At 39.9% G+C, this 24,867-nt stretch overlaps 1 protein-coding gene across 1 annotated transcript in view; it reads left to right on the top strand.

Annotated features, from left to right (window-relative positions):
- Positions 1 to 24,867, top strand: part of Lgr5 (leucine rich repeat containing G protein-coupled receptor 5) — a 113,867-nt gene that overhangs the window by 33,533 nt on the left and 55,467 nt on the right. Inside the window, exon 2 of the mRNA XM_005081473.4 lies at positions 19,773 to 19,844. Within this exon, the coding sequence (XP_005081530.1) occupies positions 19,773 to 19,844 (72 nt within the window). The remainder of the gene's footprint in view (positions 1 to 19,772; positions 19,845 to 24,867) is intronic.

A 24,867-nucleotide genomic window follows, 5' to 3' on the forward strand; every position in this document is an offset into this window, starting at 1 on the left:
TCTTATTGGTTGATGAATAAGTCTGTTTCAGCCGATGGACAGGCAGCATGTAGCCAGGCAGGAAGTATAGGTGGGGCTACTAGACTAGGAGAAGACTGGGAAGAGAAATGCAGAGAGACAGCATGTAGCTCTCAAAGGAGTAACATGCTGGAGCATTATGGGTAAGCCACAGTCTCATGAAAATGCATAGTTTTAAAAAAGTGGGTTAATATGTACTATTATTAAGGCTTTACAAGGGAGGAAATCTTATGAAATCTTATGATATAGAACATCATGATTGAACTACATAGAAGCTGTAGAAGAGTAAATGCTTCAAAGAATCATGCAAGGAGATTATCAGGGGCTGTGGGAAAGGGAAGAAAGGAGGATTAACAATCAGTGGGCATACAATTCCAAGGTGTTATCTACATACCCACTATATAACATTGTGCCAATAGATACTATAATGTGATATTTGAACGTGTAAAAGTCTGTCTAGAGTTAAGAACCACTCCAAGTGTTCTTAGTATAATAAAATAAAATTTAGTAGAAGTTTGGATTCCACTATGCAATAAACAACAAAACAATGTATAAAAATTGGTTAATAATTAAGAGAGAGCTAGCCAATAAGAAGCCTGACAGTTTATAATTAATATAAGCTTCTGGTGTTAATTTGGGACCAAATGACTACGTAACCTTGCAAAACAGAAACCTCCATCTTCAAATGGCAATCTACCTGTAACATATATATAACATTCTTAGCTATGAGCTATCCTTTACATAGTATATAAAACACATACATACACACAAGGCAATGATGCCACTAATCCTCAGCATCAACTTATGAGTACATTATATTAAATCTATCTCAACAAACCTCTGGGAGTGGCATTAGCATTACTTTATAGAAAATAACTTGCTCAAGTTTCCATGTTTAATGCATGGCAGAACTGGGGCCATTCGATTCCCCAGGTCAGTTCCCTCTTCTGTTCACTGGGCTGTCTCTGTGTACGTGTACCCACATACATGCTCAACAAATACAGACACGCGCACACACACACACAGCCAGATAACTACCTGAGGCTATGATGGGCTCCACAATGGTCCCCTTATTAAAACACATTTCCTATATCCCTTGGCCCTCCTGTCTTGTCTGAGATTTTACAAGAAATAGTCTTTTGAAATGGAAAATAGCAGAGCCTTTGTGTGAAGAAAGCTCTTAAACAAAAACAACTGAGAAAGGATAATCCTGGGAGGTCTATACCACAAGGTGTGATCCTTGTCTCTCAACACTAGCATTACAGCATTAAAAAAAAAAAAAGAGCGTATTGCATCTGACTTCAATCATTTCAGTCAGTAGGGGAAAAAATACGGTGCACATGGCACATGCATACCACAGCACAAGCTGATTATGTGAGGCACATCTTACGATCAAAAAGGACAATGCGGTGTAATCCTCGGTGGACAGCTGAGTTCGCTTGGAACATCTGGGTGCCCGCTTTACAGCTTCCTGTGCAAGTATCTCACGAGTATCTCGTGAGTTGCAGATCAGCCACATCTCGTGTGTCGTAAATAATTCATAGATGGTTACAGCCATAGTTTAGCGTTTAATTCTCACTAAGTCTCCCCTCTCAAAGAGATTATCATCTAGCTTGAAGGAATTTGACAAGAACGTGTTTTTGATTGTCCCTTGTTTTCCCAGTATTTGTCATGTCTGACGTATGAGCAGTTCCCAATAATGTTAAGTGAAAGTAAATGGATGAGTGAGGTAATACTGAAGTCACAAAACACGGTTACACACTTTCCAACTGCATAAAAATGTTCATTATTAATTTGCTGAGTGGGTAGTAAATAGACCTACAAAGCATGGCAACCTAAGTTTTCAGAAAGAGGCTGGAAAATGAATAGAGGGTTTTTTTCATTAATTCCCACTCTTATTTCTGAATAATTCGTTTTAGCATGTGGTTGAGATTTAGTTAGGAAGAAAGGACAAGGGCTGGTGAGATGGTTGAGTGTGTAAGGGAAGCCCCCAACAGCCTGACACCCTGAGTTTGAGCACCAGGACCTTCATGGGGAGAAAAAGAAAACCAACCCCTGCAAGTTGTCCTTTGGCCTTCGCATGCAACTTTGGCATGTGCACGTGTGTGTGGCGCCCACAAAACACACACACACACTCACAATAAACGTAATTTTTTAATGAACAAATTTGGAGTGATACCTTAATTCGTACTTAATTATAAAATGTGACAATTCTGCTAACCAGGTGATTTGTCCTGTTATTATATATGAAATAACTGAATTATAAAACAGATGTCCATGTGTCATTAGTCCGTGAAGTAATATATCCTATATTGATTTGCAATCATTAAAAAGTGAGCGTCAGTTTGCTGACGCACAGGTCAGTCAAATACAGATCATATACAAAGAAAAAAAATCTTTCACTTTTCACTGGTAGTTGCGAAACCAGCCATGTAGAAGCCCAAACAATATCAGCAGAGAAAGAATTTCAAATAGTCATCAAAACATCACATGAAACTACCTGGAGGTGCGAACAAAGAATCCCACAGACATCACTTGGTCGCTTTGGATGGTCCAGAGAGGGTACTGATGTCTGTGTGATGATGACCACGAATGAGCAAGAGAATTTAAATTCTTATTTTTTTAGAAGATAATAAATACTAGAATAAAATTTAAAACTGTTTCAATGCGAAATTTTAATTTTGAAAATATTTAGACATTTTGAAAGGTAAACTTCAATTCAAGTGGAAACTCAATATCTACAGAAGGACATCTGTCTTAAGCCCAGTGAATAAATAACATAATTGTTTGCATTGCTGGTAAAGGTTTATCAATGGACAGTTAGGAAAATCTTTTAAAATATTATCATGAATTAAAAATAATACAAAGAAACAGGCTGATATACTCTAGCTTGTACAATTTCACAAGACAAAATAAGGGAAACTCAGTTTACTTAACTTTAAGCTGTAGGGCTTTGTTCTGGTTTTTTCCGAAGGATGTTAAAAAAGTATTAGCAACATGACAACTGGTCATCTGTAGGAACTGAGCTGATAAAACATGAATTGTGTAATGCTTGATCTTGAAAAATGAGAAAAAGTTTATTCTAGCACAGAGTTGCTTTAAATCTTGAGCGTTGTCCAGAGAAGACTGAATTGCCTTTGGATTGTTCAGATGCAAAAGACCCTGTTGATGTTGCAAAGCAGAGACAGGAGGTATTAGGAAAGAGGGTGTTGGGGCTCCTGTTTTAATTTTCCACATCAATATTCTGGTCTATGACTAATTGAACTTGAAAGTATGGTTAAGAAGTTTCTTATAGATTCTCTAAGGATATACATTTAACTCTCCTAAGAATGCATCTAGAAAGATTGCTCAACCACAAAAAAAAAAAAAGGAAAGATGTGTGAAGAATTGCTCTCTTTGAAGCCTGCCGGTATGTTCAATGCTAATGTTCAGTGTGCACAAAAAAATGACTAAAAATCCCAAAGAAAATCACCTAAAATACACATAATCTCCAAAATCAAAGCATCCCTCCTTTTATTAAGAAAGAAGGGAAGATAGGAGGAAGAAGGAAGGAAGGAAGAAAAAAAAGAAAGAGTAAAGCTTCTAAGGTGTTTACGAAATCCAAAGATGATGTCATTTCTCTACTTAATGTCCCAGAGAGGCTCCAGAACCCTCCAGGAGAGCCTGAGCACTGCACCATGACGAGGAAGGCCAGCTTGGACTAGCAGTAACCCTTGAAGATTTTTTGGGGGGTGGGGGGCTCACAATGGGTCATGTTGCAACAAAGGCTCTTCCACTCAAGTGTGCCAGCTGATCCACAGTTTCTGGAAAGCAGCCTGTTCTCCCATGCTTCAGTGCCCTCGTGCATGCTGCTCTCCTAACAGAAGTGCTCCTCCCTTTATCCCCGCCAGCGCAGCTCATCAAGAGCAGCTCAAGTGTCGGTGCCTCTCAGAACTCTAACGGTAGGAAAGTGGGGGCGATGAATTGTTTAATACAAGTGGAAAGAAACTTGTTAGCAAGTTTGATGGAAGAAGAGATTAATTCCGAACCAGCTAAGACCTGTGAGACACTTTATGAGATGTTTTATGGGATGACCGGCAGTGCAGGACTAAAGGCATTTTTTGACGGCATTACCTGACTTAGAAAATTGAAGAGCTTTATTCTGTACATCTCATTATCCCTGAAATGCTGTATAGATTCTAATAGGATAGAAAATTTGCCATTGTGTCACAGAACAATATCCAGGATTTCTCTAATGAGGAAGGTTTTACTCCTTTTAAACTTTGTTGTTGTCATGTATGCTTGTGCATGGTGTGGTGGGCACATGTGCATGGCACTCGCGTGGCAGTCAGAAAACAACTTTATGGAGTTGGTTCTCTTTATCTTTACATGGGTTCTGGGGATCAAATTCAGGTTAGGATGATTAGACATTATCAAGACAGCTGGGACAGTCTGGGCTGGTGGAGGGGGCTGCAGAGTTGCCAAGCCCCCTCTAAAACCCCGTCTTCTCTTACTACTCTTCTTGTGAAGCTACTAAAATGCCATCTCTTCCAAGAAACCTCTCTCCAACTGATGGCAATGAGTTGAGAGTTTTATGGCTGAGTTAAAGACGTGTTCTTCAGTTAACTCATGTGTGAGATCATCCTGGATACATTCCTTAACATCCCTGCCCCCTCCTCCGGTTGTGTCTCCTGTGTAACTCAAGCCAGACCTAAGAAGAGCTCATCTACATAGAGATGAGTAGTCTGCAGTCTACTGAGTGGTTTCTAAAAGCAAGGGTGCTTTACTGAAGAAGTTATGGTCAAGAGTAGTAGTTCTGGCATTGACCATGGAGATACCAATAGATTCTTCTTGGCTACCTGGATTCTTCTTGGTCTCAAGTGTCTGTAATGGTTGGCTGAAGGATGGGTCATTAATAGCATCACAAGTAAGGGCAGGGAGAGGATACAGAACAGACAGCACTTTGGTCAAAGGAACTAGTTCTCTACATGTAAATGAGTCCTCCCAACAAAGGCTGGATCTTGCAGAGTGGTTTGGGAAAGGAATTTTGTTGGAAATTGAAGTTCCTGTGCATAAATAAGGGCAAAGTCATGGGATAAATATACTGTGTCTATTTTTAATCAAGCTGGCATGAATTGGGCAAATAAAACATTATACCTAAAACAAGGAGATATTTGAATGACTGGAATGTAGCCCCAGCTTAAGTAATATATCAGAAAAAAAATAGCAGATGTGTCTCAAATGGCAGAAAAAAAAGCTAAGAGCATAAACCAACACAAACAAAGAATGGAAACAAAAATTAGAATAGACAGGATGTGTTAACAAATTTGTAAAATGGCTTAGCAGAGAAAAATTGCCTGGAATAAATCAACAAACAGTCCAGTTCCTGCTGTGAAACCCTTAAAAATGTCCTTTCAGGGACCAGGGTACCATTAGGAAGATCATTGGAAGTAAGCAGACAAATACATCCTTCAGCTCACACAGCCAGGCAACCATCTATCTCCTCACTACCCACATGTCCTGCACAAGAGTCATCCTGATATGAGACTGAAGCAGAGGGACTCCCTAAGGGCAAAGGGGTAAAAATGGTCCCGCCTCACAGCAATCAGGGGAAGACTTTAATTCTTGGTTTTTTTATTATAAGCCTTGTAATTCCTTTTTGATATTAATTTATCAGTTTATATACGTACTATCATCTGCACTATAATACACATTTTATATGTATAATGATGTAAGTATATTTATATATGTATTTGTAACACTTTAAGCTAAAATAAAGTTTTAATTTAAAGAAATAAAAGGGTCCAGTGAGATGGCTCAGTGGGTCAAGGAACTTGGAATATAAGCCTGACGACCTGAGTTCAATACCAACACCCCACAACCTGGCAGGAGAGAAAGGACTCCCCAGGAGAGTTGTCCTCTGTCCTCTTACCTCCGCAAGCCCATGTGGCACCTGTGCACATATGTGCAAACACACACATTCATTTTTAAATTAATTTTTAAAACAAGAAATAAAAGAACAAGAGTTTCATATTATTAGATTGCACATTTGAAATTACAGGCTGTTATATTAGCGGCTAACAATCTTATCAGCCTCGATAATGTATTCTCCTAACTACCCTGTGAGTGACACAGACAGCCACACAGCTGTGCACACCCCAACTCTAGAGCATCAAGTTGACAAATAAACAGCCATTAGTGGTGCATTTTCATGAGTTGGCACAGCTTCCTGCTTCTTACCTTTTCATCTGTAACAAGCTCGTGACCCTGACTTCTCGTCATGCATTCAACGCCTTGTCTTTTCAGGAGTTTTAGCTCAGTAATGAGTATGTATTACTCACCACACATCAGTCCCTTTAGTTAAATTTACTCTAAAGATATGAGTGTTCCTTTCTTCCCCGCCTTGAACTTCTCTCGGCAAACAATTAATTATACAGTTGATGTAGCGCACATTGACACTTTTAAGTTCTGATTATATATCTAGTCAGAATTTCCTAAAAGAGTTTAAATATTGTAATTTACATTGTCTTAAGACTAGTAATTTATTGAACCAATAACAACAAATAGTATCTTTGGATTGTTTTCCTTAGACGCATCAGTGTCTTCCTAGTTCTTGAGACAACTGCCAGTATAAAAATGAACATAGCAGATGTTAAGTAAGGGAGGTGATTGCTCTTATGACAGCAATGCTTTGTAAAGTGTGAGTAAGCCACATTATTGGTGGCTAACATGGAGTCTCATATGCCTCTCCAATGAACTTACTCATTTGATCTTTTCACTGCATAGCTGAGTTTTAGAAATCTCTCTTCTCTACATGCTGATTCTGCTCCCTTTGCTGGAATCTCAGTTAAACAAAACAGAAGAAATGGCTTTCTGAAGTAAAATAGCCAAAACTGTCCAGTCAGTCTCAGATTGAAAGGAGGACAAGCATTAGCCTGGAACTTATTCCCATGGCACTCCTGCCACGATGGCAGGAGAAAGTTTTCTCTTTCCTCTTTTGAGTTGATAACAGTGTCTACAGGTTCTTTCAGCTCCAAGCAAAGGAATGCTTAACTCCAAAGCTTGGGTAGTTAAATATAATCCAAGGCTAATCTTGCAGGATTTTGTTCTCTTGAAGAACTACAGCTCTGGGTTCCCACTTGGTTGGAGTGTAAAACTCTTGAAACACTGTAGAAATACACTCATTAAGTATATCCTGGACACTTCCAAAGTGCCCAGACTGTGTGCTATGAATATAGCACTCACATTTCTCATACCACTGAGACAAGACTATTAAAGATTTTTCCATTTATTAGAAAAAAATCCCTTGTTGGGGAAATGGTTGCCTACCATTGCAGGCTGACATACTATTCGACAGCAAAACTAAGACTGGACTCTATGTCCTGTCAGCTTAAAGCACAGCTTCATTTTCACATCTTCTATATCCAGTAGGAAATTAACTCAAAAAAATAGTCGGCGAACTTTATTGTGTCCCCTTTTATCAGATTTATTCATAGCATTTTTGATTAAACAGATCAGCATGTATAATAAATGCAAAATAAAAAGTGTCTTTTAGCCAATATGTAAAGAAAGCACAGGACAGTACCAATATTCTCTAATATATCTGCTGCACTACCCTTCAAGACTCACAAAACACTGTGGTTCAAAATAATCTTCCTAGACATAGAAAAAGGGGGAGAATAAGAAAGGAGGGTGCAGCATTCATTTCACCATCAGTCACTCAAGAGCATTAGCCATATGCTAGAAGCTATGCTAAAAGGGGGTGGTTTGGTGCCACCACACTCTCCTGACAGTTAAGAAAGGAATACAGGAAGTAAAGAAAGGTGTGTCCACAAACTATTATAAATGAAAATAATCAGGGAGAGGGTGTGAAGGCAAACAGAGGCAGGAAGCAGAACCTGGAATGGGGGAAAAAGCAACCTATTATAGAAAAAAGGACTCATCTTGGATAATAAAATTTAGGAAAGGGGATGTCTTGGTCACAGTTCTGTTGCTGTGAAGAGACGCCATGACCAAAGCAACTCTTAGAAAACATTTAATTGGGGCTTACTCACAGTTTCAGAGGTTAAATCTATTATCATCATGGTGGGGAGAATGGCGGTATGCAAGCAGATGCTGAGAACTACAACCTGATATGTAGACAGACAGACTCACACACTCACACACACACACACACAGAGAGAGAGAGAGAGAGAGAGAGAGAGAGAGAGAGAGAGAGAGAGAGAGAGACTATGGGTTTGGTATGGGCTTTTAAAACCTCAAAGCCCACCCCCAACAAGGTCATATCTCCTAATCCTTTCAAATAGTGCTACTCCCTGGTGACCAAGCTTTCAAATCTATGGGAGCCATTCTCATTCAAGCCACCATAGGAGAGGGCCAAGAACTACAAGAGGGAGTAGGCATAGATGAGTGCTATGGATGGAGGTAAATGTGTGGTGAGAGTCCTTAGGGAGGAAAGGATCTGATGTTTAGGACCCGTGTGGTGCTGGGAATAACTCAAAGGGAACACACCAGATGAGAGTGGAGAGTTAAGCAGGGATCAGTTACTCCTGCAAGGCTTTCTGGGACATGCCCAGACATCTGAATTTCATCCAAGAGCAAATGGCAATATCGTGGAGGATTTTAGGCAGTGCAGGGATTGTCTGTCTCTGTCTTAGAATTTCAAATGGCTCCTCTGTGCACAACTCTATGGGGGAGATGGGAGCGGGTGCAGGCAGTGGAAGACAACACAGCAACAAGGAACAAGTGGGTTTACGCTGACAGGTGTGACCAGAGGGCGATGGTCTTGTGTCTACACCTACAGTCTCACAGCATTTAACCTTCAGTGTCTAAAATCTGCATAAGAGCCCATCCTGGACACAGAAAACCACAGAACAAGTTTCTACATAACCCTCGGGGAAAGGATTCAAAAAGTATGCTTTTTGTTTTGACTTCATGACTTCATAGGACAATAAAAGGCAGTCTTCTGGGACTGGAATATAAGTTCAGAAGGAGAAAATCTAACCCAGAGACCAGGACTGGACCATGGAGGAGACTCCAACCTACAGCTGAGAAGAGTCCTTCAAGCATAAGGCACTGTGCTAAGTGTTCCCACACAACCTCATTTAATCCCGACCACACCACCTTAAAGGAAGAAATTCAGACACAGAGGCACAAAAGTGGCTAGGGTCTAACAATGGCTTGGTGTCTGTACTGTCATTGGAGACCCTGATCTACTTCTCAGATCTGTTCTCCATTTTCTTCCCATCATAAAATAGCTGGATTTCAGCACCCAAGCCCCAGTAGAAACCCTGGGAGGAAGTAGGATGATATAGATCAAATCCACTTTTTTGAAAAAGTCATGGTTCTGTTTTTATACATGTATAAAATTATACAAACAATCCTGCCATTTGTGCATTTTAATGTAGCCTTTTCCTGTTCTTTTTAAGATTGAATTTCTCTCCTCTTAGAAGCTCTACCCCTATTACATGTATGTATACACTCACCAGCTATTACTCTCCCACCACAAACTCATGTCATATTTATGACAGAGATCAGTAATTCATAATTATTCTGTATAAATTATCTCTTCTACTTTGGGGTGGTAAAAATACTTACCATTTGGGCATATTTGACCAGAATGAAATCTACATATTCCAAGATCCTATACAGTCAAATATGCTAGATAAATTAAGTTTAGACAAGAGACAAGAGGATATAGGTAGAGGTAACATGTAGTTGGTTTTATTTTTTCCTCTTTGGGGGCTTTCCACCCAGCTCCCAAATAAATACATGTTGACTTTATTCTTACTTAGGAATGTGCGGCCTTAGCTTGGCTTGCTTCTACCCAGTTTTTCTATCTTTAATTACCCCATTTCTCTTTAACTACATTTTGCCCCTGGGCTTTTTATCTTTCTTTGTTCCATACATTTTTCTTTCCTTCTTACTCTGTGACTGGCTGTGTGGCTTTGTGAATGACCCCTGGTGGCCTCCTTTCCTTCTCCTTTTCTCTGCCCTCCCCCTTCTCTTTTCTCTAGATTTCTCTCCTATTTTTTTCTCTCTACCCACCAGTCCTGCCTATGCCTCTCCCCTTCCCAGCTATTGCCCTTTCAGCTCTTTATTAGACCAATCAGGTGTTTGGGACAGGCAAAGAAGCACAGCTTCACAGAGTTAAACAAAAGCAACATAAAAGAATGCCACCCATCTTTGCATCATTAAACAATTATTCCACAGCATAAACAAATGTAACACATCTTAAACTAATATTCCACAACAGTAATGTGTTACTTCCTTTTCTCTGAAGCATATAACTCTTTGGCTGTGACTTCTTTGTCCTTGACTGTTGACTGGAGAGTGCCAGCAAATGGCTTAACCCTGAAGATAATGGCAACTGAAGACCTCAAAGGTCTTCATTCAGAGCAAGGAAGACTAGTCCACGCGCTTTTCCACTCCTTGTGAACGTGGGACTATCATCAGTCCACTCACTGGTCTATTCCTTGTGAGCATGGACTATCAAGTGAAAGGAAATCCACTCACTGGCCTACTCCTTATGAACATGGGACCATTGAGTGAAAGGAAAGCAAGCTACCTTCATTAAGCTACAGTGTTTGGGGATATCTTCAATACAGAAACTTGACCTAATGTTCACTCTTTCTAAATTTTTTTTTTTTTTTTGGTTTTACGAGACAGGGTTTCTCTGTTTTGGAGGCTGTCGGTCCAGCCTGGCCTCGAACTCACAGAGATCCGCCTGCCTCTGCCTCCCGAGTGCTGGGATTAAAGGTGTGTGCCACCAACACCCGGCTCACTCTTTCTAAATTTTTATGCGATAATATTTTCAGGGTTGTAGGTCAAATGTAGACACTAACACTTGCTGTGTAGGAGGCTCACTCTTTATAATAATGACAAATAAGAGTCTTATGTGTGTTTCAGAGTGTCAGATGGACTGTGGAGTAAACAAAAAGACATGTCCCATAGTCCTGGAAGGGCCCCATAGTTGTGTTTTGAGGCCTGGGAGGTATTTCCGTTCAGGATAGGAAATACAATGAGAACTTCTGTTTGAGTGAAATTAAGTGGGATTTCCAATGAACACTGACACTTTTGGAAGATTTTCTTCAAAGCGCTTCTAGGGAAGTAATTTCTGTTCAAATGTCATAGTCATTAGGCATAACCATAAGCTGGGAATTACCCAACAGAGACTCAGTGGCACAGCCCCAGAGTCACTCCAAGATAAATGTATACATCATATCTTTATAGCCTTATCTATATCTTTATAGCCTTTTGGAGTGCTTTTTTTTACTTTTGTTATCTAATTATAAAGTGATGAAATTATCTTCAGAAAGGATTTTATGGTGTGAAAAAGAAATAGAGAAGATCCTCCTGTATCAGAAAAAAAATACTATTTAGAAACTTAGATTTTCTATCCTGGAAAAGGCAAAATTAATAGCTCTCCACGTGTGGTTCGTGCGTTCCAGTTCAGTGATTCTTAGCTAATGATGACTAAACCCCTGGGGACACTTACCTGGCAATGTCTGTCTGTTGTTCCTCTGAGGCTGCTGTCATAAAGTGCATGGGCTTTGTGGTTCATGAAACAAGTTGATTGCATCACACTTCTGGAAGCTAGATGTTCAAGATCCATCCATGTCCACAGAGTTGCTTTCTCCTGAAGGCCTGTCCTTGCATTGTCAGCTTCTGTGATGTAACGCAATCCTCTTCCAAATGATGGTTACAATGGGTTAGAGCCCAATAACTTCTTTTTAACCTAATTGTGTTTTTAAGATCCTGACTGCAATTATGGTCACATTCTGAGTTACTCAGAGCTATAATTTAAATATTCAAATTATGGTTTTCATAATTGGAAAGGGTGCCACAGTTCTATACAGCCAGCAATGTCACTAGCCACTTTACAATGCAAAAGATACCTGGCTCACAACAAAGAAACTTCCAGCTTAATATGTCAATAATGTAATTATACTAAAGGTTGAAAATCCTTTAAGTTCCAAAGTTGATTACTTGATCATTTTTCTAAGGCTAAAGAACATATTCCATCTAAAGTGAGCATGCGAATTATGAACTACAGCACAATCCTTGTCAGGATTCAGATATCCATTTTCAAGCACCACACAAACAAGCTATCTTTCACAATAAGTTCCAAAGATGCTTCTTGGGCACATAAGACCAACTATGTCCTGACTTTCACCCTAAAGTCAAATTTGCAATAATCTATAAACATGATACAAGTACATTGTGTACCTTAAAGTTCTAGGCAAATAAATTTTATATATATAAAAAAAGGAAGCCTATTGTGTATCCTGCAGGAGAAACAATTAAACTAAGTTCAGATAGACCAGGGAGAGGGTGAAAATGACAGTAAAGATGTGGTGCGAGCCTTTGTATTTGCTTTTTGTCTCAAACAACCAGGTAGCTCAGGATTCCAATTACAGTTCCAGAATCTGGAATTTACATGGACTATGGAGAAGCTAATTGTGTTGTGGCGGCCTTTTTTTTTTTTTTTTTTTTTTTTTGCCACCAACCAGCTCCCAAATCATGACGCAGAGACTTATTATTAGTTTTGAATGTTCATCCTAGCTGAGACTTGTTTTGGCTAGTTCTTATAGTTTAACCTATTTCTCTTCATTTACATTTTGCCTCGGGGCTTTTTACTTTTCTTTCGTTCTGTATATCCTACTTTCACTGCTTTTTGTGGTCTAGCTAGCTGGCCACTTCTGGCCCTAGGTGTCCCTCTCTTTCTCCCTCGTTCTTTCTCGAGCCTAGATTTCTCCTACTTATTCTCTCTGCCTGCCAGCTCTGCCTATCCATCTCCTGTCTAACTTATTGGCTGTTCATCTTTTTTATTAGACCAATCAGGTGCCTTAGGCAGGCAAGGTGAAACAGTAACACATCTTTACATAATAAAACAAAGGCAGCATAAACAAAGGTAGCACATGTTTATATGGTTAAAAAGGCAATAGAAATAAAGGTAATGCATCTCTACAAACAAATGTAACATCTTTACATTGTTAACAAAGGCAGCAGAAACAAAATGTAACACATCTTTGCCTAGTTAAATATTCCACAACAGCCAATATAGTCAAGTCAGTGAACTTTTGATTCAATGAGACATCTTGTCTCAAAATCGTGTGGAAAATACCTGGCTTCAACCTTTGACCTCCATATGCTTGCAGATGATACACACACATACACACACACGCACACACACACACACACACACACACACACACACACACACAGGCACACATATATTAACCAGCCACAGAATGACAGAGAGGGAGATGATACTGGGTAGAGTGTTCACTAAGGATAAAAACTCCAGAGAATATCAACATTTACACAATAGGTAGAAGAAAATTCCGCACATGAGTCTACAGGCACATTGGGAAAATACTAAGAGAATTCTGACTTCAAAACTAATAGAGCTTCCATTAAGGGCAAGAGATTCAATGAGCCATGTGCTCAGGAAATTTGATATGGAGATGGCTGGTCCTTGGCAAGAATGAATAGTTTCACTCACTATGTGGGAGGGATGGGTCCCTGCATACTGCCGACTAGAGATGGAATAAGAGAGCCAGACTGCCAACACAGACCAGAAACAGAATAAGAGTGGTTACATGAGGCTAAAAGACCTCATTTTTCTTTCATTTTAACAGTGGCAGAGACCTGCCCTTGCTCATATAGTGAAAGGGAAGATGCTGCAAACACATACAATAGAAGTGTTCACGGGGGGTTCTTAATTCTAAATTATATACCAATTTGTGATAGAATAGATGGATTTACCAACAGATGTTTATTTTCCCCTACTCTAGAGGATAGAAAACCCAAGATCAAGGACTTGTTGAGTCAGATTTCCTCAGTTCTGAGATGGCCATTGTAACCTCACACCGCCCTGAGGGATGTTCTCATCTAGGCATCAACCCCATGAGGAGCATACCACCTTCATGGCCTGAGTACCTCTAAAATGCCCCATCTATAAGTACCCTCCTTGAAGATTAGGGGTTTAACAGCCTTGGATGTAGGGTTACAAGAATTTCACCTACAGCATAGAGTAGTGTGTCACTGTGTGCAACACACTAAAGTACACAAGACCCCTGAGGAAGACTACGCAAGGAGGGAAGTATGGCTGCAGTAGGCAGGAGACAAAAGAGAATTAGAATTTGGCCTATCTCATCTTTGGTGGTCCAAAGAATTCTAGTTATTTCCATTAAGTAAGAGGGAAGGTATCCCCAGGGCATGATGAGAGAGGTTGTTGATTAAGAGGTGGGCAGCAACTCGTAAAGGGGGAAACAGTTCCCAGAGGAGCAAGTTGGGCAATAACAAAAAACAGGATTGTGTAGCACAGTTGGAAACCCACAAAGGCCAGGAATTTATAGACACTGCTCTGTACAGTTGCACGTTTATCATTCCTAGCAGCACTCAGTACCCTGGACTAATCACAAAGAAAACAAATTCTGATATTTTTCCAGAGCTGGCATTTTGCCAGGAGACCGGAGCAAAGCATGAGAACTAAGGAATTCACAGCATCCTATATAGACAGTTACCCAGGTGATCTGAGCTAACCTGTTCAGCAGGAGCAGGGATTTGCCACCCCAACCATCCAAAGACCAGCCGAGAAATATGGAATTCACTTGGAAAGACAGACATTTGTGTCAGAAATGTAGGGGTCTGTTGAGCGGTGTCATGAGTGGTGAAAGACAACACAGGAGAGAACTAATTGAGAAAAGGAGATGAGAACATTTGTTAAAACATGAAGACCTTAAGCCTCACAGAGTTCAGGCGCCAACAGAAACTCTTAGCCTCAGGAGGCAGAGCCATCCCACACATCCTATTTTGCTGTTGACACAGGCTGGGTCCTGCTTAGATAGGCTCCTCCTCAGGCCCTCAGCTCTGGGCCAAACCACATTTGTCAAGCCATTCATCCACAACTACTACAGGGGAAGATCTCTTTGTTGTTTTTTTTTTTTTAAGTCAGCATGCAAAGGAACATATTCATTCTGGCATTTTCATATGTGTATGCCATTTTGTATTGTTCCTATTGACTCCCTCCCCCACCAACCTCCCCCATCCTCTGCAACCCCCTCTTATTGATCACCTGCCCCCCCACCTGCTTTTATATCCCATGTATTCCATTACCCCCACCCACCTTTAAATCTCTTCCTCCCCGCTCATGACGGCCTTTCTACTTCCTTGGCCTATGCCTGCATATGCACATGTACACATATATACATGCATGCATATTTCTAAGCTTAAATCCAGTGCACACAGGAGAGAAAACTTGTGGTAATTATTTTTCCTCAACTGGTTATCTTGCTGAATGTAATGATCTCCAGCAAATGTAATGATTTCTCCTTTCTTTATGGCTGAGTAAAATTCCATTGCATGTCCACACCACATTTCCTTTATTCATCTGATGAGCATCTAAGCTAATTCCATTTCTTACTGCATACAGATCTTCAGGGATCTCTGTGGTTTGTTGATCTGTAGTCCTTTAGGTGTACACTTGGAAGTGGTTGTGCTGGGTCTTATGGAGGAGACCGTGTGAGGCGCTTCCGTGCTAACTTCCATAGTGTCTACACCAGTTTACACTGCTACCCACAGTACACGAAGGTCCCTCTTTCTTCACACAGACTCTTGTTTTCTTGATGCCCATTTTGACTAGGGTGAGGTAGAACCTTCCATCAGTTTTCTTAGTAGAATACCTTTTTTTTACTCTTTGACAACATCATTCATGCAAGCCATGTGTTTTGATTAAATCTACCTCACCTTCCTGCTCTCATTCTCCCAAGTGCCACCCCCAAAACAAATCTTTTTCTATGTCTCACGTCCTCTCCACTTTTTTCTTTTAAATAACGAACTGAGTATAATGAGTACTGCCTGTTGGTATGTTGCTGGTTTTGTTGGACTGATGTCATGTAGATCTTACGCCAGCATAGCTGCAGTGACTTTATGAGCACACTGGCCATGTCAAGGCTCAAAGACAGCATTTCACAGCCTTCCTCCCCACACTCCAGTTCTTATTCTGTCTTCTCCTCTGAGTTAACGCAGTATTAATTTGCTTTTCCTTGATAGCTAAGAATATTGAATACTTTTTCAAATATTCATTTGTTATTTGCATTTCTTCTTTTGGAAACTGTCTTTTCAGTTCATTTACCCATTGATTGGTTGACTCAGATAGTGGTGTTTTAATTTTCATGGTTTTTTGTATACTTTAGACATTAACCCAGATACGTACAAGCACACACACACACACACCAAAGAATGTTTCCCATTCTGTAGGTTATCTCTTTAATTCTGTTTCCTTTGCTATGCCAAAGCTTTTTAATTTCATGTAATCCCATTGTCAAGTTTTGGTTTTGGAAAAGTCCTTTCCTGTGCCTATGTTCTGAAGTGTTTTCCTTTGTCAGTTTGAAAGTTTCAGTCCCTGCATTCAAAACTTTGAGACATTCTGAATTGACTTTTATGAGAGCAAAAGACAGAGATCGAGTTTCATTCTTTCACCAGTGAGGATCTGGTTTTCCCAGCACCATTTGTTGACAAAACTGTCTTTTTTTTCTTCCAATTTATATTTTTCAACTTAGTCAAAAATTAGAAGGCTATAATTGAGTTTATTTCTGTGGTCCTTTTTTGTTGTTATTCATAAGTACAGTTTTTTTCTTCTCTCTTAATAACTTCACTAGTGCTGTGAAAAAGGGCTGTTCCTTTCCGTATGTTGGTTTTGTATCTGGCTGCACTGTTACAATTGTTGATAAGCTATAAAGGATTTCTTAAAGGTCTCTTAAGAACAAGATTCTATTACCTGCAAATGGGATTACTTTGACTTCTTCCTTTCTTATGTTTAACGCTTTCCTTTCTCTTGTGTTGTTCTAGATGAGACTTCAAATACTGTTGAATATGAGCAGTAAGAGTGGGCACCCTTGTCTCCCATAGCAAATTTGGAAAGATGTTTTTAGTTTCTTCTCACTTAATGTAACATTGGCTTTAGGTTAACTGTACATAGACCTTCATGATGCTCACCTGTGTTCTCTGTTGCTAGTTTCTTCAAGGCTTATCAGGAAGAGATGCTGAATTTTGCTGATGATCTTTTCTGCTGTGAAATGACCATATGATTTCTGTCCTCAGCCTGTGTGCTGAACTAACTTATTGGCTTATATATTGTAAACCAACCTTTCATCCCTGGAATGAAACCAACTTAGTCATAGTGTAGGATCTTGTAATGTTCTGGAAAACATAATTTGCAAGCATTTTATTGCATATCTTATAGGTATATTCATCATGTAATTCGGTCTATGGTTTCTTTTTGTTACATCCTTATCTGGTGTGGGGTCAGGGTAACACTGGCCATCTAGAATAAGTATTCCACCCATTCCTATTTTGTAGAACAGCAGAAAAAGTATTTGATATAATTTGACAGTGAATACATCTGGTCCTGGGTTTCTCATTGTGAAGATAAATTTTATTACTACCTCAATTTCACTGTTTATTATGGATCTATTAAAATTAGTTATATCTTCTTAATTAGATAAGTCAAATGTGTCTAGGAATTTATCCATTTTTTTCTATGTTTTCCATTCTTGCTACTCTCTTCTTAATCACCTCTAAATTCTCAGCTCCAGCCAACCAGCAAGTATCATTTGTCCCAGTAAAGCAAAGGTTTCACTTTAATAGTTCTGGTATCTTGTGAATCACAGCTGATTCTTCAGCTCCAGCTAACCAGAATGTCAAACTCATAAATCAAAATAGAAAGTGGCCCTGATAGAGTCTTTAATCTTCCCTCTGAAGCTTTACAAGGCAGGCCTCCATCCTTTGCACTGCTCTCAACATGCTCATCTTCCAAGCTCCCACACAACCACCCACAGAGCTCTCAACACTCAAAGGCTTTTCTAGCCTAGAGTTCCAAAGTTCTTCCCCAGTCCTCTCAAAAACATGGTCAAGCCCGTCATCACAACATCCAACTCCTGATTTGTCTCTAGTTAGGATTTTTATTGCTGCAACAAAACACCATGACCAAAAAGCTAGTTGAGGAGGAAACGGTTTATGCAGCTTATACTTCCACATCGCTATTCATCACTGAAGGAAGTCAGGACAGGAACTCAAACAGGGCAGGAACCTGGAGGCAGGAGTTGACGCAGAGGCCATGGAGAGGAGCTGATAACTGCCTTACTCAACATGGCTTGCTCAGACTGCTTTTTTTATGGAACCCAGGCACCAACCTAGGGATAGCACCACCCTCCATGGGTGGTGGCTTGGTGGAATCTGAATTATATCAATATCTGCTAGGTCTGTTTGAAATATGGTATAGTTTGAAACCGATGTTTCTTTATTTATTTTCCATTGGGTTTGCCTACCTATATATGAGAGTGCTATATTTCTTACCTTTTTTGCTTGTATAGGTGTGCATGCATGTGTATGCATATTTACATGTGGGACATATGTTTGTGCACAAGCAACTGTGTATGCATGTGCACATGTGTGCTCATATATATGGAGGCCTGGGGGATGACATTGGGTATCTTTCTCAATCACTCTTCACTCTACTGAGGCAGGGTATATTGGCAAACCATGAGATCACTGATTCCAACTTATCTAACTAGCCTGTGTACTCCCAAGTATCCCTTGTCTCTATGCCCCCAGAGTTCTAGAAGTGACCGCCATACCTGCCTGGCTTCATGGGTACTAGGGATCCGAACTCTGAGCCTCATGCTTGCATGACAAATGCTTCATCCACTGAGTTATCTCCTCAGCCCCATGTTGGCTTATTTAAAAATAACTCTTCATAGCATCACTGAGTTAACGCTACATTTGACAAAACTCCATGGTCAATATCTACTCCACTGAGTATTTGCAATGGGTGTGTGCACTTTAACAACAGGGATAATTCAGGTTGTAAAGAAACCTGGAATCTTCAGATGAACTTTAAGTACGGAATCCTCTCATGTTATAATGGCATTCATTCTCAGGATAGCACAACGACTATACGATGTCTGAGTTGGTCTTGGTTAAGGTCTTCCCAGCTGTCAGTCTTTGGGCTTCTGAGATACAGATAGAAAAAACAGTGGTTCTGAACGGTGATGCTGATGTGACAGACAGTAAAGAAATAGAGAAATAAAATACAGAATAAAGTCTAATTACACGGACTTTCACTTAAAACAAAATTGATTGAGTTCTGCCCAAAGTGGCTTCTTGTTTCCTGTGCCAGGAACTACTGTGCAGGCCCAGCAGGAAGTGTGCAACAGAACAGGATCACCTTACACCCTCGTTTTATGGTTCATTTCACTTATTTAATGCAATCTGAGAAGCTGCAAAAAAGAGCAAGTTCGAAGAGGGCATAGGCTTTTTGTCTTGTTTTGTTTTAAGTTTCTTTGAATCCAAACATTTGTTTTTACAAGGTGCTTAAAATCCCAGAGAAACTGGGCTTCTAGAGTAGCCAGGTGAAGATATTTTTCTTTGTCACACAGCTGAAAGCAAGACACAAAGTTGAGTTACATCTGTTTCCTTTTCTGTCCTACTCAACATCATTTTAAACATGAAGAATGACAACTATGCCAGTGAGTGGGCTAAATAATCTTGAATTCCATGAAGGCTCTTCACAGAGTGTTTAATTCAAGAAGGGAGATCTGACATTGATGGGTTATATATATACTTAAGATTGAAAATGACCATTCACTTGTCAAGCAGAGGAATGAGTTTGTTTCACTGTCTCTCTTGGAAATGTGTGAACCAAACGGCTGCATTTCCTTGCTGTGGCATACCCTGCTCCTCACATGCTGTCTGTCTTTCCCCTCCAGGGACCTCAGTATGAACAACATCAGTCAGCTGCCCCCAAGCCTCCTCCACAGCCTCCGCTTCCTAGAAGAGCTGTAAGTACCCACTGCTGTCTGGATGCACCCAGGCAGTGCTGACCACATTCCTGCATTTGTCTCTCATACTTGCTGTGGGAACCAGATAAAACAAGTTGGGGAAGCCATCAGCACCACAGCTTTGACACATGAGGAAACACTTAGGAGGTGGGGCAGGGGGAGAATTGCTATGATTCTGGAAATCAACTTATAAAAGAGTTTACCATGAGGCTACAACTTTCTAAGGTGAGACTGAGCCAAACAAATTAAAATTTTAAAGCAAAGGCTCTTTAAAAAAGAGCTGGATGGCTCTCTGGAAACAGTTAAACAGCAGGGTATTAAAAGTTTGAATACTGGTTCATGTTTATTAAAATAGCAAGTAAAGCTATAATGAAAACCAAAACTGTTGCTTGGTTAGGCTTATAACTGGGAGAATTGAGTCCACATTGCATAGCACCAAAACTCTTTGTCCTAATCACTTTTAATTACTATTTCCCTACTTTTGAATTTAGCTTCCCTCAAGGCTTCAACAGAGAGAATGTGAAATCCAGAGGACTTAAGAATGGGGTCTTCTAAACTCACTATTTAAAAAAAATCTTTAAGGATAAAGATAAAATTAGTTAATGATACACAGAGGAACCGTGATTAAGTCTAATGATCACTTTCCAGAAGATGAAAAGGAACTGTATAAACCAAAAATCTGCATTTACAAATTCATTTGATCCCCTTACCCTGTTGAGTGATGGAAGATCTGCACCATCATGGTCCCTGTGAAGGAGGCTTGGCACCATCCATTGGATAAATCCTCTGACTGTTGATTAAAGGAATTGTTTCAACAATGACCTCTTTTGAAAATTCGTCCTTTATAAACCCTAAAGTCGGGGTCCAATTTGAGGAGTAATTTGAATCGTTGGTGCATCACGTGACCCACCATGGGAGGTGGAATGTTCTGTCCTAACCAAATTGCAAGACATTGATCATTTCTTCAAGAGGATAACATTCCCAACTTTTCCGTGCTAGACCTTTATCTATTTCTTTTTGATGGTGTTACAATTTAAAGAACACTATTGGACTTATTGCTAGAAAGAGTTGAATGTAACCAATTGGTTGTCAAGTGGTGTGGTGAGAAATCCAAATACTAATTTATATAGCAAGTCTTTTGTCATTTAGAGACTATATTCAGTCTATATATAGACTCCTCTTTCAGTCTATGCTCTATCAAGTTCACTTCCATGGCTGCAACTTAGCCTTCAAAACAAAAAACTAGGAGCATGACTGTCTTAGTCATAGCCTGTACATGGCCTGTAAACGATAAAGTTCTGAAAAATAAAAAGTGAAACACTTAGGAGGAGCTTCTTGTGCATATTAGCACTATCTGTTATGATATATGTATATGTATATGTTATTTTAAGTAAATTTCAAACATTAGAACTGTGCTTAACTACAATCCTTTTATTCTTCCCCTGCACAGTTAAGTTGCAAAATTTAACTCTCTGTACCATCATATTCCTAAGATAAGAATTGTGTATTGTTTCCTCTTTTAAATATCACAAGCTACAATGCTTCCTTTCTTCCCCAACACATACCTCAACCTTAGACCACAAACTGAATCAATAAATAATTCACTTCCCTAAGGACTTTTAATAGAGTTTCCCCCGGGTGACTTAGCTCATTCAAAGTAACTCTTCTTTCTTCTTGAGGTAAATGTTAATTCTGTTTCAAGGTCAGTTTGTCAAAAGATAATTGATGGGGAGAAAACCAGACTAGGGGGAGAGGGAGGAAAAAGAACCATTCTAAAATGCTGCTTTTTATAGATAATCTCCTATTTAGCTCTCTGGAAGCTCAGTCAAATACCTTGGTCTTAGAACCACAGAATTCCACAATTAAAGATGACTCTTTAAAACTATTCCACTCTCTTTTGTGTCTTCTGGAATTTCATCTTCTGAGCTAACTGAATGGCAGAATTTAGGGTTAAGACTTGGTTCAGTGGGAAAAAACATTTGCCACCAATTCAAACCCCAGACCCTACACGATGGAAGAAGACAACCAACTCCTCCAAAATGTCCTCTGAGCTCCACATACAAGCATGTGATCACACACACACACACACACACACACACACACACACACACACACACACGGGTGGGGTATACAAAGATGGGTAGGTAGGTAGGAGGAGTTGGGAGAGGGTTAAACATTATTAAAATGTATTGTATGAAAAAATTTCATTAAAAATTTAATTAAAACAAAAGAAGAAGCAACAGAGACTGTTGATAACTCAGACAATAACAATTCATTCTGCTGTTGCAGAAGACCCAAGTCTGACTCCCAACACCCACATCAGTACCCACCTATAGCTCCAGTTCCAAGCCACCCAATACCTTCCTCTGGTCTCCACAGGCACCTGAGCCTACATGCACACATCCCAACACAGACACATACGTGCCCACAATTGAAATAAATTAATAAACTATTTATTATGAAAATAGAAATTTTAAATAATAAACCTTTAATAATAAAACATCTTAATAATAAAAATCAACATATGAAAAATAAAAGGGGAAAGAATGCAGCAGCAAACGCTGATGGGGATGTAGACAAAAGGGAACGCTTATACACTGCTGATAGCAAGGTGAACTGGTCTGTTTCTCAAAACACTAACCCAGATTTGGCAGATGACCCAGCTCTACCACGTCTGGGTACTTACCCACAGATTCCAAGTCAACACAGCACAGACATAGTTGCACATCAGTACTTTTTGCAATGTTTTTCACAATTACCGCATAACTGAACCAATGCAGGTGCCCAACAACTGAGAGTCTAGCAAGGAAAATGTGGTAAATATACACGATGGGATTTTTTTCGCCACCAAGAAAAAATGAAGTTATGTCATTTGCAAGAAAATGGACACAACTGTAGATAATCACGTTAAGAAAATTAAGCCAGTCTTAGAGAGACCTAAATGTGTTCTCTCCTTTGGGGGTCCTAGATTTTATATAGTCACATAAAACCATGTATGTATATACAGTATGTATATATAAAATGACATCAGACATGAAATTGTTCACAGGAACAAAATGGACAAACAGGAACAGAAGAGTGATTCTGGGGTGGAGCACATGCTCAACATAAAATGTATGCCTGTATGAAAATAAAGCAATAAATTTAAATTTAAAATAATAGTCTTAAAGTGAACACATCAGCTTTCTATAGGTCAATGTGCTTGTAATAAATGATTCTTCGCCATCCTCTTAACTCATAAAGGTAGAAAATATTGCCTGGTGTTTGTGGAACACCACTCTGTGAGTTCGAGGCCATCCTGGCCTGAAAAGTGAGCTCCAGGACAGGCTCCAAAACTACAGAGAGAAACCCTGTCTCAAAAAGAAAAAAAGGCAGAAAGTATCGATCCTGGCTAGAAAATGAGAGAAAAGAAGGAGAACGGTATAGAAGTTGGGGCTGACATTAGAGCTAAGACCTTGGCTCAGGTCACAGCTGAGATTCGTAGTGACTTTTCAGAGCTGTGCTTGGAAGGGAGATGAAGACTAAGGAGATACATGTGCGTGAATCCCCCATGCTCTCCATCTCCTGAAGTGCCAAGTACAGGACTTTTCACAATCGAACACCTTGAACGCAGTGAAGAGACTGAGACAGTCAACAGTGGGTGTGCATCCGTGTATCTGCCCCCATGTCTGTCTACAAATGAAAAGGAATGAACAGGAAGGCAAGAGCTGTAGATCCAGGAGCTAGGGACTATTAATCCCACATTCTTTGCCTCTGAGGAGGACATCATCACAGTCTGCAAGTGTAAAGTCTGGCATTGTTCGCCAGGCCCAGAAGTTTTGTTAGTAGCATTACATATACAAATACGTACTTAACGCCATGTTTTATAAAGTGTTCTTGAGCAAATAAACAGTCATCTATGCACGCTGACATGGGTGGTTAGAAATCAGTAGGTGTGTAGCTTCATGACAGTAAAGGTATCATTGACAAGGCAATAGTCTTCCTCTCAGCTTGCTGAGATCAGTGCTGTCTCTTTACAGCCAAATAGATTGCTGTGGATAGCATCAACAAGAAAATCCCAGGGTAAATGTCTTTATAAGTCACTGCTAATGAAGCCATGTCACCATCCTTCCCCTTTGCTCTAACTACCCAACACATCATTTTCCTAGAAAGAGTCATCATAGAAAGTTAGCTATGCAATCAGCTGTGGTTTACCCCTCATCCATCGCTAACAAAGCTGCCATAGTTGAAAATCTAATGAAGACATGTAACCATAGAGGTACTTACGGAGTTAATATTTTTTAAGTGTACCTCTAGGTAAAGTGTCTCTCTATGGCAAATAGTTCAGAAAAAAAATACATGCTATCATGGGAAACAATGTCCCTCTCTCATTCTTGATACCCAGGGATGCTGATGATGCCACAAGCTTTGGCATCTGTTCTTCTTCATCTGTTCATTTATTCTAGTGACTTGCTATGTACAGGGCCAATCATTCTGCTCAGGGTAGTATGCCAGCATTGAAAAGAGGGGGAGAAATGGATGGATGGAGTCAATTTCCTGGAGAGAGGAGTACAGGACCTATGTTCAGAAACCAAGGCCATCCTGACCCGGCTATACCAGTTGCTAGCATTGAATGTCACTGGATCCTTGGGTGGTAGTGCTGAAAACCACTCCACTCATCTTCCAGGATATTTCTGAGAACCAGATGACACCATGTTGAAAGGGACTGGGTGATTTACAGCTTACATTTTGAGTTGTCGTGAAATGCAAACACCATTGTGGCTCTTCCTTTCCTGTTTCATGAGCCCAATTTTGAAGGAAACCCAGGAACATGGGATCGGCCAAGGAAAGACTGTTTCCTGCTTTAATAGATACAGGCGGTGATGGGAGATTGCTCTTAACACATTTTAACAGCCTGAGCCATCACTGCATTTGGCACCAATATTCCTTCCTCCAGCTCCGCTCACTCCGTCCTGCTAAGGACTTCATGTTCTTCATTTGTGGGCAAACAAAAGATTCAGCTGCCTTTGGCCTTCAAAGTGTG

The sequence above is a fragment of the Mesocricetus auratus genome, unplaced genomic scaffold (assembly GCF_017639785.1).
Source record: "Mesocricetus auratus isolate SY011 unplaced genomic scaffold, BCM_Maur_2.0 Super-Scaffold_100011, whole genome shotgun sequence".
Lineage (NCBI taxonomy): Eukaryota > Metazoa > Chordata > Mammalia > Rodentia > Cricetidae > Mesocricetus > Mesocricetus auratus.